This window comes from Numenius arquata, chromosome 23 (assembly GCF_964106895.1).
Source record: "Numenius arquata chromosome 23, bNumArq3.hap1.1, whole genome shotgun sequence".
Lineage (NCBI taxonomy): Eukaryota > Metazoa > Chordata > Aves > Charadriiformes > Scolopacidae > Numenius > Numenius arquata.
In genome coordinates this window covers 2,982,355-2,997,949 of record NC_133598.1, presented here as the reverse complement: position 1 = coordinate 2,997,949, position 15,595 = coordinate 2,982,355, and the positions used below count along the sequence as shown (strand labels likewise).

The 15,595-nt window shown below is 54.1% G+C and overlaps 2 protein-coding genes across 2 annotated transcripts in view; both read left to right on the top strand.

Annotated features, from left to right (window-relative positions):
• Positions 1-6,280, top strand: part of SCN4A (sodium voltage-gated channel alpha subunit 4) — a 45,129-nt gene extending 38,849 nt beyond the window's left edge. Inside the window, exons 22-26 of the mRNA XM_074162677.1 lie at positions 578-631; positions 2,478-2,615; positions 3,510-3,614; positions 4,355-4,625; positions 5,088-6,280. Of these exons, the coding sequence (XP_074018778.1) occupies positions 578-631; positions 2,478-2,615; positions 3,510-3,614; positions 4,355-4,625; positions 5,088-6,280 (1,761 nt within the window). The remainder of the gene's footprint in view (positions 1-577; positions 632-2,477; positions 2,616-3,509; positions 3,615-4,354; positions 4,626-5,087) is intronic.
• Positions 6,281-10,722: 4,442 nt separating this feature from the next.
• CD79B (CD79b molecule) lies at positions 10,723-15,335 on the top strand. The gene is made up of 6 exons (XM_074162962.1): positions 10,723-10,789; positions 12,759-12,800; positions 13,615-13,923; positions 14,454-14,572; positions 14,850-14,891; positions 15,237-15,335. The coding sequence occupies exons 1-6, from the start codon at positions 10,723-10,725 to the stop codon at positions 15,333-15,335; spliced, it is 678 nt and encodes a 225-aa protein (XP_074019063.1).
• The last annotated feature ends 260 nt before the right edge of the window (positions 15,336-15,595 follow it).

The window sequence follows — 15,595 nt, the reverse complement described above, 5'->3', positions numbered from 1 at the left end:
TTCAGCTTCCTCTTCAGATTTGTTGTTCAATCAGAATCAGGAAACAAAGATGTTCAGGCTTTTTGTTTAACAAATCAGCAGAAAAAGCCTGTAAAAGATGCAGTGTCCCCCCGACGCACCGTGCCAGGATCGGGATCCAGGTAGCAGAGGCAGCGATGCAGAAGAAGTCAGAGCTATGGAGGTGGCAGAGGTTGGGAGCGGGAGGGAGGCAGCCAGCTCCAGCACAGCTTTGCCATTGGGGAAATGCACTTTGGTTTTGGGGGAGAAAAGAGTGAATTGATTCTTTTCCCAGCCTGGTTTGCAGCAGTGTTTTGGGAAGCCCCTGGTAACCTCAGCCACAGAAGGGAGCTTTGTGTGTGCACGAGCAAATCTCAGTATTTCTGTATCAGGGCATTTTTCTCACGGATTCAACTCATGGTCCCTCTCCTGCCATTCCTACAGAGAAGCTGTAACCTACTCAGAGCAGGCTGAGCAGGCATGTTCAGAGCTGAACCCCCAAACCAAACCCCAATCACACCCATTGCCCTCTCCAGCCCCAGATACCTCCCAACAAATTTCTTCTCCGCTGTCCCCACAGGCAACCTTTAAAGGCTGGATGGACATCATGTATGCCGCTGTGGACTCTCGCGAGGTGAGAGGAGAAGCTGGGATGTCTCACAACCAGCACCAAGCATCGCTTGTCCCACAGGGCCAGTTCCCCCAGCAGGCTGGGAGCAGAGTCCTGGGGCCAAGCAGGTGCTCAGCACGGGCTGGGGATGGACTCCCCAGCCACAAAATCCGCCCTGGCTCTGGATGGCTCCATGGATGCTGGGGGTGCTGCCTGCATCCCACCCATGGCTTCAGCTAGGACATGGGCTAAAGAGTGGAGAACCCCCCAAAATATCCCCCCTGCTGAGGTGTACAACCTAAAAAAGGCAGCCAGTTTTGTCCCTGAGCCACCCATGTCATTGTCACCTGCACCACAGCCACCCTTCCAGCTGCACCCTGGCCCCCACACGGGGCTCCCACCCCACCTGGGGTACAGCTGGGGCTCAGACCGCTCCTCTCGGTGTCAGCTTCATGGTCTGAAATCCCCTCTCTGCCTCCGCAGCTCCAACCTGGAGGGCTCATCCCTCACCCTGCTGTGACACGATGCCCTCCACATGCTCCTCCAGCTGGGAAAGCTCATCCCACCCCGGATAAAGTGCCTGGCTTCCCTTGAGCAATAATCATAGAATCACAGAATGGTTTGGGTTGGAAGGGACCTTAAAGCCCACCCAGTGCCATCCCCTGCCCTGGGCAGGGACACCTCCCACCACACCAGGTTGCTCCAAGCCCCCTACAACCTGGCCTTGAACCCCTCCAGGGATGGGGCAGCCACAGCTTCTCTGGGCAACCTGGGCCAGGCTCTCACCACCCTCACAGCAAAGAAGTTCTTCCCCAGATCTCATCTCAATCTCCCCTCTTTCAATTTAAAACCATCCCCCCTTCTCCTATCACTACACTCCCTTGTAAAAAGTCCCTCCCCAGCTTTCTTGTAGGCTCCCTAAATGGGTTATTTTATGTAGGCCCCCTGATAATTGGGTTATTTAAACAGAGCAGGCTTGGGTTAAATGGGTGGTTACAAAAAAATAATCTTTTGAAGGGTTTCATGCAGGGGTTGTTTCTACTGTGATCCATCCCAAAAAGTATCCCCTGGCCAGCCCATGTGTGCACACACGGCCATGAGCCAGAGAACAAGGGACATCCCACCCTTCTCTAACTGAGTGAGCTTGCCCGTGCCCCGCCAAGAGGGTCAGCCCCACACACCCACGGGCCTGAACTTATTGTTTTCGTTGCCTTTTTTTAGCACCAGAAACAGCCGCTCTCTCACCCGGCTGCAGCTGCTGGCGCCCAGTGGAGGAGCTGCTTCCAGCTCCCTCTGAAAACGGCTCGGGCTCCTGCCTCCCCGAACACCTGGGGCAAAGCTGTTTTGGGAGAAAAACCTCTCTCTTCTGCCAAGAGCCTTCCTCGAAATGAGGGAGGCTGGTTGTGACACCTTGGGATGTTTCCAGTCAATTCTAGAGCAGAATTAAATGATACTCCTTGATGAGGAGCGTTTTCCGAGGCTGCCAGGCTGTGTCACCCCTCTGTGCTGGCGTGGCATGAATTAAACCACTTTTCCTTTCCCCTATTGGCTTTATTTCAGGCCTTGGAAAGCTGATTATTGGGAAGAAACTCAAGTTTGCTCATTGATATCGCTGCACCTGGGCATCCTTTCCTATTCCCCAGCCCATGGTGTGGGATGGGGGTCAGCACATCCTTGTCACCCAGGCTGTGTCACATGGATGTCCCTTCCCGTGGCTGCTCCCATGGGAACCACTCAATCCACACAGCATCTGCCAAAGGTTTAGGAGCAGCCACCCCACGGCTCTGTCCAGATACAGTGACAGATTGTCCAAGGGCTTGGGGACATGCTTTCGGGTGACAGTCTCACGTTTCCCATCTCTCCTGGTCAGATTGAAGAGCAGCCAGTGTATGAGATCAACCTCTACATGTACATCTACTTCGTCATCTTCATCATCTTCGGCGCCTTCTTCACCCTGAACCTCTTCATCGGTGTCATCATTGACAACTTCAACCAGCAGAAGAAAAAGATAAGTATTTTCTGGGCACTGGTCCAGGACAAAATCCCAGACTGGCAGGGGTTGGAAGGGACCTTTGGAGATCATCTAGTCCGAAGCAGGACGGAGAGGACCAGCAGGGTTGTGGGATGAAGAGACCAGGGCTCGGATGCCCCCAGGGTCCCTCTGCAACCTGAATTGCTGTTATCCGTTAGTGAACAAGGAGAGCCGGGCAAACAGCACCCAGGGATTTGTGTCCTGGCCATAGCATTTATAGAGGATGTTGTTTATGGATGCAGAGGGAGGAGGTGAAGGAGGGCTGTGGTTTCTCTTGCCTGTGCCCCAGCAGGCACAGCTGTATGCCTGTGCCGTCACTATTATTTTCTTTTCCTACCCCGTGACCCTTTCTCATCATTTTTCCATGCATCAAGGAGAGACTCGACTTCTGCTTTCAAACGAGCAGCAGGGGACCGATGCCCCTGGGCTGCCGGAGGGGGGAACAAGCAGAGGGGGGGTAACAGAGCACGTTGTTTGTGCCGAGTGAGCTCTGAAGTCCCCTGAGATGCTGTCTGGGTCCCAGCAGGATCCAGCCAGCAAGTAGGGAGTGATCCCCGGCAGGGTGTGGGGTGCCCCACTCTCTGCAGTGGGCTGGGAGGCAGCATCTCACCCCTTCAGGAGGAAACCACAGCGCTGGGGTGAGCACCCATGGGTGCTGTGAATGAGGGGAAGCAGCAGAGAAAGGGGCAAGCAGGGAGGAAGAAGGTTTAACTGAGTCAGTGCAGTGAGTAGAGCCTGGTAGGAGCTTGGCTGGAGATGCTTGGAGGGAAGGAGCATGGTTAGAGACACTTGGTGGGAAGGAGCATGGTCAGAGATGCTTGGTGGGAGGAGGCAAGACCCCAAGACTAACCAAGGTGATTCCCTTTATACTTTGGAGGCAAAGACATCTTCATGACGGAAGAGCAGAAGAAATACTATAATGCCATGAAGAAGCTGGGCTCCAAGAAGCCGCAGAAGCCCATCCCCAGGCCATCGGTATGTTGGGTTAATCACCCTGGGGTGCAGCAGGGAGGGAGCTCTTCAAGCCACCAGCTGTCCCAAAGTGAATCAGAAGGGTCTAGGGAAGGCCATTTGCCAGGGCAACAAGCCAAATCCTGGCTCCCTATCACTGCTCTTCAGACAGGACCTTGCTAAGAGACGGAGCTTCAGAAGAGGTTCACATCAGGCGACATCCTTTGGGTCTGCTCTTCAGCCCTGGGTCCGCTGGCAGGGGCAAGGGACAGGGTTCACTTTTGCAGGGATTAGGGATTTCTCCTATCTCAGCTCCCAGCTCCTCTCCAGAAGGGAGTTGGAAAGCTCAGCTCGGGGAAAGCTCAGCTTTCAACACTCCTAGAAGGGACACTGGCCCAGCCAATACATACACAGTTGTGACTTGGGTTTGGTTGTGATAGATCTGCTCAAGTGAGGCCTTTTCCATGTGTTTATTTTCGCCCTGATGCATTAGCTGTGGATATAATTAGAAAGCAACTGTCCCCTGTGCCCACGCCTCCTGGCTGTGGTGTAACCAGATGGGTTTCATCCTGCAAGGTGTTGGGTATCCTCGTCTCATTGTTTTTGTGGCCATGAGACCCACGTACTGGCCGCGACCCTGAGGTTTTCTATGCTCTTCTAAATACAGTTCCTTCTTCTCTTTCTGTTGTGTCTTCTGTTTTGTGTGTGTCTGTTCCCACCTCACCTCTGGTTCTCCATCATCACCCACGTGGCCCTTATGACAGAACAAGTTTCAAGGGATGGTGTTTGACTTTGTTACCAAGCAGGTGTTTGACATAACCATCATGATCCTGATTTGCCTGAACATGGTGACCATGATGGTCGAAACTGATGATCAAAGTGAACTCAAAACATCTGTCCTCTACAAGATAAACCTGATCTTCATTGTCATCTTCACTGGAGAGTGTGTGCTCAAAATGTTTGCCTTGCGTTACTACTACTTCACTATCGGCTGGAACATCTTTGACTTTGTGGTGGTCATCCTCTCCATCTTAGGTGAGTCCTGCTTGTTCCACCAGTTCCTCAGAGGTCCCTCTGGATAATGAAGAGTGGAAATGGTCTAGCTGATCAACAGCCACCAAGCTGTCACTGGCCACCCCCTTACACCCACCCTTTGAGCAGAACCAAGCCAACAGGACTCTGAGACAAAACGGATGTGAGGCCACCAGGCTGGACGAGGGGCTGGGGATGTGCTGGGGATGTGTCTCACTCCTCCTTGCTGTTGGGTTCCCCTTGTCTCTGAAACAGAGAAACCAGCATTTAATCTCTGGGTCTGTGCTCACAGTTTATTTTTTAATATGTTCCCGTTGCCACCAGAGGAGAAGAGACCTGTGTGCCATCGGGGGTGGTCTCATCTCCCTCTATCTGCCCAACTCTGGCAGCTGGAGGAGCTCCATCTCACCTCCCTGTGTTGGCTGCAGAGTATGGCAAACTCACCTCTCCTTCATCCTTTCACAGGTATCGTCCTCTCAGACATCATAGAGAAGTACTTCGTATCACCCACCCTCTTCAGGGTGATCAGGCTGGCAAGGATTGGCCGTGTCCTCCGGCTGATCCGAGGGGCCAAAGGCATCCGGACACTCCTCTTTGCTCTGATGATGTCTCTGCCTGCCCTGTTCAACATCGGCCTCCTGCTTTTCCTCGTCATGTTCATCTACTCCATCTTCGGGATGTCCAACTTTGCCTATGTAAAGAAGGAGGCGGGGATTGATGACATCTTCAACTTTGAAACTTTTGGGAACAGCATCATCTGCCTTTTCCAGATCACCACGTCAGCTGGATGGGATGGCCTCCTCAGCCCCATCCTGAACAGCGGTCCCCCCGACTGTGACCCCAACCTGGAAAACCCTGGCAGTTCAGTAAAAGGGGACTGTGGCAATCCCTCCATCGGCATCTTCTTCTTCTGCAGCTACATCATCATTTCCTTTCTAATTGTGGTGAACATGTACATTGCCATCATCCTGGAGAACTTCAATGTGGCCACGGAGGAGAGCAGCGAACCCCTCTGCGAAGATGATTTTGAAATGTTTTATGAAACTTGGGAGAAGTTTGACCCAGACGCCACCCAGTTCATCGCGTACAGCACCTTATCTGACTTTGTAGACACCTTACAGGAGCCACTCAAAATTCCCAAGCCAAACAAGATCAAGCTAATCACCATGGATCTACCAATGGTTGCTGGGGACAAAATCCACTGTCTGGATATCCTCTTTGCCCTGACTAAGGAAGTGCTGGGAGACTCAGGAGAGATGGATGCCTTGAAGGCCACCATGGAGGAGAAGTTCATGGCTGCAAACCCCTCAAAAGTTTCCTATGAACCGATCACCACCACTCTGAAAAGGAAACATGAGGAAGTCTGTGCCACAAAGATCCAGAGGGCTTTCCGGAGGTACCTCCTGAGGCGCTCGGTGAAGCAGGCGTCCTACATGTACAGGCACAGTAAGGACGAGGAGGCCCTGAATGACGACGCACCCGAGAAGGAAGGTCTGATCGCCACCAAAATGCACGAGATGTATGGGAACAGTGGGACAGATGTGGAGACAGCCCCTGCCTTTGGTCTTGCACCCGTTCCCAGCTCAGAGACTCAAGATGCTCCTGGCAAAGCGGAAGGATGGGATAAGGAATGCATTGTGAAAGAGTCGTTGGTATAACAGAAAGAGGCTTCCGTCTCTCTCCTGGCCTGAAAAGACTTCATTTATATCTCCTTTTCAAGAGCTCTTCCATATACAGATCAATAGATCTTAGATATCAAGCTAATTTCAGATAATTCAAGCAGACACCTTAACTTTCGAAGCAGGATCTCTCACTGATCCTGGTTTTTACAGCTCGCTGCACTTGCAAAGAGTTTAATATTTTTATTATGAGAATTAAATGTGAATTCTATCGTCGGTGAAAGAGAAACATTTTAGTTTTGAAATGATCTCATCATGGTAACGATGTTTTTCAGACGTTAACAAATGAGTATGGCCGTCCTTTTACTTAAAGTAATTATTTATTAATGTTATTTCACAATTAAGAGATTTTCTTGTATATTATTCTTCCGGAGTGCAGACAAGTAGCCAGTGAGAGATGAGCCAAGTGAAATAATATTAAAAATAATTACAGAAAAGGCAAGGTTTTCTGAACAAAAATCTCCAATGTCTTAAATTAGCACCTTTCTTTTGAATATTTGAATAAGTTTTATGCATTATTTTTTTGTTATATACAGAGAAAGTGCAATTATGTCTTAAAGATTTGTTTGCGTAGCCAAAACAAAGCATCTGCAGATATGTTCTCAGGGTTAAATATCAGGTTTTAAAGGTCTCTGAATATGCATTGAAATCATAAATCATTCAGGTCTCTACGGTACGAATGTAAATGGTATTTATATTCATGTTTCTTCTCCGTTTTCCTGTTTCATCCAGATTTTGTGGCAGGAAAGCAATGGGCAAAGGTAGGGTTTGGAGAACCTCCTCTGAGAATCCCCAGTCCCTGCAACAAAACCCTCCAGGGTTTCTTCAAGCCCCCTAGCAAGTGGAAATGTCCTGATGGATGTTCTTGGTTAGCGGTAATTAACGAGACGCATGCCCAGGGATCAGGGTGGGTCTTTGAACGGTCGTTACAATGAGCTGCTTCAATGGGGGGTCCCTTAAATCCCACCAGCCACCCGAGGGCCTTAATGCAATCAGTGCCCAACAGGGGTGTAAATCCCAAAATCCTGGGGCAGAGCATCCTTCCCTTGGCTGGGGCTCCGGAGATGACCTTGCAGCAGCTGCTGGGGCCAGGCGGGTCCTCACCAGGAACCCTCCCAGCAAAGAAGGGTTTCCCCAGGGAGGGGGGAAGGGTTTTAACTGCTCTTTACGCAGGTGGGGAAAAGGCAAATAATTCAAGAAAAATGTGCAGAAGGCCCCAAGTTCTTCTCTGGACCGCCTTCTGCCTTCAAAAGCGAAAAAAACCCCTCTTGAGATCAAACCAAACATGAACCAAAACCTCTTCCAGTTAAAACAAGGGCTGCTTCTTGAAGCCAAAGGGTCTGTCTTTTTTTTTTTTTTTTTTTTTTATTAATTATTATTATTATATTTTTTTTTCCTTGGGCTGATTTTGGCGCTGAGCCGTTACGGATGCCCCTCGTTCAGGTTGGCCAGGAGCGGTGCTGAGCTTTGCTTGCGTCCACGTGCTGTCGGCCAGGCGGCAGAGCCGGGGTCGTTCTGCTCGTCCCGTCGCGTCGTGCCTGTCGTTTCCGTGTTGCGTAGGGTGGTGCTCCCTGGGACAGGAGCCTGAGCCCCTTTCAATGGCGTTTGCGTGGGGGAGCATCCCTGGCCCGGCGGTTCCCAGCCCGGATTGTGGTTCACAATCGATGCTGCTTGTACGTACGTGTCGTCGGTGGTGGAAAAAATGCCAAAGAGCAGGATCCGTGTGCGCTAAAGGCATTTTTCTTTGTACATTTCTTAAAATAAACAACCGTAAACGGTCTATGATTACGATGCCGAATGCGTTGGTGTGTGTTGGAGGGAGAAATGTCTACCCATGCCCCCTCCCTTTGCTCCAGGGTAGATATGGGGACCCTTTTTGCGTGGCTTTGGGTGGACCTGCCATCCTCAGCAGGACCTGGCGGTCCCATCCTGCACAAGAGACCCCCCGGGCTGCCTCCAACCCAGCTCAGAGCCCAGAGCTTCTCCTCTGCTCATGAGCCCAGAGAAACTGTGGCTGCCCCATCCCTGGAGGGGTTCAAGGCCAGGTTGGAGGGGGTTTGGAGCAACCTGGTCTGGTGGGAGGTGTCCCTGCCCGGGGCAGGGGGGTTGGAACTCGATGATCTTTAAGGTCCCTTCCAACTCTAACCATTCTATGATTCTATGATTCTTTGAACGAGTCCCTCTGGAGCCCTTGGCGCCTCACAGCAATGAGCCCCACCTCTAGGAGCCACAGGAAATGCTGCTGCAGGTTCAGCAAGGAGAGAGGGGGGCTTGGAGGAGGTGTAGACCCCCATGCCAGGCTCTGTGGGGCCAAACTTGCCCCACCAGCCACGCAGGAGCAGTTCAGCATCATGGGGAGAAGGAAGCAGTGGGCGAAGGAGGTTTCTACATCAACGTGTGGTTGAAGGAGGAGCCACCTCTGGGATCCGCTGACGTCCCTGAGGGCCACGGCATGGCCTCACTGCTGTGTTTTTGCTCTGGCTGGAACAGCTTGTCCCAAGGCTGGCGTAATTCAAGTTGAGCATCATGGTACCCACGCAGGCAGGGGGCTGGAAGAAGGAGGTGGTGTGACCCACCGTCCCCGTCCTCCCACGGCAGGGGAAAGGACAGCAGTGAAACCCAAGCCCTGATGAATAGGAATGGGTTGGGAAAGGACACAGCTGCCTGGCAGCATCTCTGGGGAGCCAGGGTGGCCCAGGGAAAGAGACATGGGGACACAGGACCCTCCCCGTGAGACCTTCAGGTCTCCTTACATCCTGTGCTATGGGGCACTGCAAGTACAGGGGACTTCAAGGATTGACCAAGCCTCTCTGGACCAGGTCTGTACCTGTTTGAGGGTGCCAAGGAGCCTGTAGGCCAGGCAGTAGGGTAATTTGGCCACTGTCACTGCAAACCCTCTTTAGTTTGTGTCCTGCTCCTGGTTTTGCCCCATGGGGCTTTCCCAAGCAGCTCCAGCATCCCCGCCTCGCTCAGCGCAGCTGCCATCTCCCACCCCAGGGCTTGATGGAAATCCCTCCAGTGCCCACCGAGCACATGGACATCCCCGATGGCTTTTGCCTTGCTGGGATGTCATAGCCAGGCTGTGCTTTTCCAGCAAGACCAGGGGTGCCAGCAGCAGGGACCAACATACAGCACCATGCATGGCATGACCTGCCTCCTCTACCAGGAGTAGGCACCTCTCCCATCATCTCTATTCCTCTCCTGGGGCCAGCTTTTCTCTGGAAACCTTTATTTCTCTTTTTTCTCGCTTCACGTCCCCTCGTACTCAAGATGAGGCTCAGTTTGGTTCCCAGCAGTTTCCGGATGCTCAGAACCAGTAAAAAATCCACCAAACCTGCAGAAGGTGAAGGTCTGGGGAGGCCCCAGGCAGAGCCACCGGGGCTCTGGGGACCAACACAACTGGCAAAAGTACCCAAAGGTGTTTTTCACATGGATTTACAGTTCAGTGCTCACCCGCAGCTGGTGAAGGGCTGCAGCCGGAGGGCACGGCATGGAGGGAAACCGTATTTCTGCGTGAGAGCAGAGGGGGACAGAGCTCACCTTGGGGTACCACCTTGGGGTGCCACCTTGAGCTTCCCCATGGAGTGGTTGTCTCCAAAGGACTCATAGAGAAGGGTTTCATGGCAATCAGGATGTGGAGGAGCAGGCATGGCTGGTACCCAGGGAGGTGACGCCTCACTTCGGTCATCTCTCTCCTCTTCTAGATTTCACCCTTCCCTGGAAGAGCAGCTGTGGGGACTCTCTGGGATGTTGGGGATGGGAACTGGGGGAACCAACCCAACTGCACCACTCAATGAGCAGAGATTAAAAGCCCCACAAACATCCCCTCGTCCCACCCTGCTCCTGCTCCAACTCTTACCACTGGGCCACCATCACCTCCTGCACCCATCACTTGCAGGGCTAAACTGGGCGGGGGGGGAAGACAACACCTCCCCATGCTGCTGTGAAGCTGGGGTACAACCCTGGAGTAACCCCCACCTTTTACCCCCGTCAAGGGATGTGACAGCACTGATGGTCACCTCCTGCTCCCTGGGCACATCCCTTGGGCTCAGCCTGGGTTTTGCAGCCCCGAGTGCTTTGCAGGTGGGCTCATCTCCACCACCAGTGGTGGCCGCCTCCATCAAAGGTGGCCACCTCCATCAAAGGTGGTCACCGCGACGAGCAGAGCCTGGGGACACGAGGCTTGGAGGGTGCCCAGGGCGCAGGCACCGGCTGCCCCAGCGTCTGCGCCGCATTCAAAACCGGCCCCGAGGGGAAAGTCCCCACCGAGGAGGATTTACATGAGCAGGAAAGGGGCTGTCTCACGTAGCGGCAGCTTCGCCATTTTTAGGTTGGGAGACCAAGCCGGTCGGAGCAGCCGCTGCGTCCTGCAGAGGTGAGGGCTGGCCAACTGGATGCTTCCCTGCCGTTTGAGGTGAAAGATGGCTGATTTCTGCACCAGGCTGTGGGTGCTCCAGGCCAACCTCTGGCTGATGGCCCTGGTCACGGGTAGGTGTCAAACAGGGGCTTTGAAAACACGCACCCAGGGGATGCGCCCGGGCTCGGTGCGATGAAGGGCTTCGCCCAGGGATGGCTTTAAATGCGTTGGATTTAAACATTGTGATCATCGTCCTCCTTCGCTCGGAGCCAGGATGGACCCACGGGGGGGGTCGGGGCTCAACATCTGCCTCGGGTTTGGGGTTTTGCTTCCCCTTGGGGTGCAGGGATGGGACGCGTCTCTCTCGCCCCCAGCACGGAGCTTTCCGGGGCGGGCGGGTGGCCTCGGTGCCTGCCCAGCTGTGGTTGCAGGTGTCAGGAAAGAGAGGGTTGGGTGGGTTTTTTTACCATTTAATGCTCTCAGAGGCCTAAGGATGGGGCCAGCACATCACTGGGGCCATGGCCGACCCATGTCCCTGTGCTCTGTGGGGTTCAGTGCACGGGAGCGGAGGAGAAATGGGAGGAAACAGGCTTTTGGGGGTGATTTGGGGGCCCTGTGTGAACATCCCCATGCTGTTCCTCTTTGCATCCCCACAGAGAAGCAGCAGCTAAACCCAGGACCCAACTCCTGTCCCCTTCCAACTCCTCTTGCTTGGTGCGGGGACACCCTCAGAACCTGCAGCAGATTCCACCCTCAGCTGGGGAAACTTGTGCCCTTGGGAGAAAGGGCATTTAAAGGGTTTTTGTGTGGCCACCCAAGTCCAGCAGGGATTCGGGGTCACAGGTTTTCATCCTGGCTCTCCTGGGTGGCTTCAAGGGAGGGCAGGGGAAGCTCAGTCCACCTGTGGGTGCAAGGGAAACCTTGGCTTTGAGGGGTGTGAGGGTTTTCAGGGTGAGGAACCAGCCTGGTCTTTGTTTAGAAACACCAACAAAACATGGAGAGCAAAGCCCCGTGCCCCAGTCGGCCTGATGGCAGGGACAAGTACCCAACGCACAGCCTGGACAAGGTGCATCTCCCTATCTCAGAAAACAAATTAAATGAGGCTGGAGGGGGCAGTTTGCCTGCAGAGATGTAGGTGCTGGAGGGCAGCACGGACCTGGAAGAGGCTCTGGGAGAAGGAGGGGACACCATGGCTGAGCCAGGAGGTCCCTGCTGGGCAAAGGTCTGCGGGTGGGTGGCAAGGCAATAACTCAGGCTGGGGAATTGAACCTTCCTTCTTTCTCCTTCTCCTTCTCCTTCTTCGTCTTCTTCGTCTTCATCTTTGTCTTGTCTTCTTCTTCGTCTTCTTCTCCTCCTTGGGGGTGAGTTCTGAAGCTGCCCCAATGTGCTAGGAGGTGGTGCAGCCTCCACCTCCGTGCCAGCTTCCCCGTGGTGGCATTTGGCGAATATTGATCGAGCGGATGGAGCTGGGCACTGAAGCGATGCGATAAACAGGGCTGGTGCTTCCTGCCCAGCTGCAGCAAGAGGAACCGAGGCACAGGGGCACCAGACCTGTGGGCAGGGGCACCCATGGGTGCTGGGGGTCCCCCTGCTTCACCCCGCTTCCTGCACTGCATCGTAGGGCGCACAGCTCCATCCAGCCCCTGTCCCAGGGGGGCTGCATGGTCCCAGGGTCTGAGAACCCACCCTGGCCATCAAGGGGCTCCAAGATCAGGGAAGCCCCAGCAAGGAATGTGTTTCTGGTTGATTCAAAAAATGGAGAGTGTAAATAACAAGGCTTGCGTCCCTCTGAGAGGGTGCCAGCCTGCGGGAATATTAACAACAAAGGCAGGTTTCATGGGACATCAACCAGAAAGCAGCTTAGAGAAAATTCAGGAGATGGGATGGAAATGGAAGGGTTTGCACCTAGATCTCCACTGCTCTGGGTCCTCTCAGTGGGGCTCTGGTTGATGCTCCCAAGCACTCCATCCCACATGGAGTGGGCACAAAGGACTCATGGGATGTGCCATCCCATGTGGGACACCCTACATGGGCTTGTCCTACATGGGCTTGTCCTGCCTGAGCTCCTGGCCACTCTCTCAGGGCCCTTCTGTCTTGCAGGTGGGATCTCAGCAGACAAGAACAGCACCGGCAGCAGCACAGGTAACCTCCCAGACCCATTGGGCTCTTCCCTACCTGTGTCCCCAGGGTCCCTCCTGTCCCCGCTGGCTATACCACAAAGGTGCTAGTCCCCTGCAGAGCTAGAGATGTCCCATCACCCACCATCCTTCCCCACCACAGAGGCGATTCCCAGGTGGTGACCTCCTCCATGGCACGTCCCCAGCCCTGCACCTTGCTCTCCCTCTGCAAGACTCAATCCCTTTTGTCTTTCCGAAGAACACACGAGTTTTTCCTCTGCATTTGCCCAGCATGTTGCGTGAACAAGCCGTGCCCTGGGACCAGGCTTGTGCCATTCCCACGCAGGGGGGTATCAGGCATGAACTCCGCAACCTAGACGAGCCCTCAAACTCACCAGCTCTGGGGCCAAAACACAGGCAAAAATACAAAATACAGCAAAATGCAAAAAATGTGGAAGCACGAGCATGGGTGGGTCTGTCCTGGCAAAGGCTCTGTTGCGCATGTCGGCACAGGGTGTAATTTTGGAGCTGGGACTAACGAGATGTACAAAGGGAGGGGTGGGAGCGGCAAAAACAGTAGTTGAGTGAATCCATTCCCACAGAAAATCAGAATTTCCATTAATAGCGCGTTTTCACCAAAAGTCTCTGATTCCTACCCCCAGACTATGATGATTCACCAAAACAAAAATGAATGCTCAAAAGGAGTGTAATCCATGAAAACGGAAAGCTCTTGATCTGGGAGACGCTGTGGGGGGAGGTCTCGTGGGAGTAGCTTTTTTTCTGATGCTCCCCTGGGTGCGGGGTCCTTGCTGGCCATGACCACCCTTGTCCCATAGGAGGCGGCAGGTGCCCCCTGGTGCAGCAGCACCCACGCTACGTGGCAGCCAAGAAGAACGCCCCTGTCCACTTCATCTGCTACTCCAAGGAGCCCCAGATCATGCAGTGGTACAAAATAGCGCAGGACAGCAATGAACTCTATGAGCTGGAGAACACCTCCCGCTACAACATTGAGAGGAGAGACAGGTACATCAACTTCACCATCTTCAGGATCACCTATGAGGACAACGGCGTCTACGTGTGTGACAGCAAGAACCTCATGGCAGAGAAGAAGCGGCCGCACTTGTGTGGGACAGAGCTTAGAGTCATGGGTGAGTGGGAGCCCCCCATCCTCCTCCTCCACACACCCCAGGAGATGCTCCTTCCCCTTCTCTCACCCTTTCCTCCTCCATGTGAACCCCATCTCATGCTCCTGTGCACCCACCTCTCCTCATGCTGGTGGGACCCCTTCAGATGTAGATGCTCCATGGCCCCCCAGAGGTTTCTTTGCTCATTGCCAGCCATCAAGCAGCAGGACGCCCTCCCCCTGGTTCTCCCTGGCACATCCATCCCACAGAAATACATCCTGGGGACTGCATTCCCATAATAAATCAGATTTTTCCTGGTCCTGCCTAGTGGTGGGTCCTGCCCAAGGACCCTGTCTCATCCCAGGGCTGGTCCCTGATGCCAACCCCAGGGGTTGCAATGCTTTCTTCTCTCCCGAAGGGGAGGGCATGTGACCCTGGTCCCCCCATCCCCTCTGCTGACACACAAACCCATGGCCATGCCGACCTCGTCTCCGTTCCTCAGGAGCCGGGCACAGTGGTGGGACTTAGGGCTCTCCCTGTGCTGCTGCTTCCAGGTCACAGCAACATCCAGCAGATCCAGAGCAGGAATACCCTGAAAGACGCCATCATCATCATCCAGTCCATCCTGCTGGTCGTCTTCATCAGCGTCCCCATGCTCCTCTTCCTAGATAAAGTAAGTGGTGACGGCATCTCCAGCCCATCATCAGAGGCATCTCTGGGCATCAGCCTGGGATGTCCCCAGGGGCAGGACACTGCTAGGGATGGGGCTGTTGCATGGGAGCATGATGGGCTGCAGTAGAGAATAAGCATCTAAAATGGGGCAGGGAGGCACAGCCTGGATTTGCACATGGAAGCTGTTGGACCTGACCTGGGGGATGAGGCTGGGGACAAGGGACAGAAGATCCCAGTGGGTGCTGATGACACTCAACCTGTGACTCTCCTCTCCATAGGGTGAAGAGAAGGAAAGCCCGGAGGAGGACCACACCTATGAGGTAATTCATCATTAATTATAGAAATGCCTCTGTAATATCAACCTGAGCCTTGAAAGAGCCAATTGTGACCTTGCTCGCTGTCTTCTGGGCTCCACCAGGCTTTGCAGGGCATCTTCCTCCCAAGTGCTTGTTGCACATCAGCCGTAAAGAGCTGCTTGTACGACCAAGCAAAGCTCTGAGCACATCCAGCCATCTATCTCCACCTTCTCCCCTCTCAGAAGCTGCCCCGATCTCCAGGGTAACAGCCTAGTGATGGGTCCCTGCTTGAGGGTCCCAAGGTGGGATTCGCTGCAGGCAAAGCCATGGTCCCCTTCCCGTGTCTCAACCTCCTTCTTCTTGGCACAGGGCCTGGAGGTGGAGCAGATGGCCACCTACGAGGACATCACTCCTTTCCGGGACATGAAGGCCAAGTGGACAGTTGGGGAACACCCGGGTGAAGAGTGAGGGGTCCTGCGCCCACCGCCAGGCCAGCACCGGTGGCACGGCTCCCTGCCAGCACCCTGATGGCACCCACGGCGATCGGCCTCCAGCTCCTGGCCTGGACCACAGCTCTGATGGGTGCCTGCAAACCATCTCCAGCAGCCTTGCGTGGAGCTCGGGTCCTGCTGCCCTTGGGTTCTGGCTTTGTTGTGTCCAGGCTGTGCCCACCAAGGCTGCCCTGTCTCTCTCACCACCCCGCTGATGAACCCCTAAAGCCTACGTAG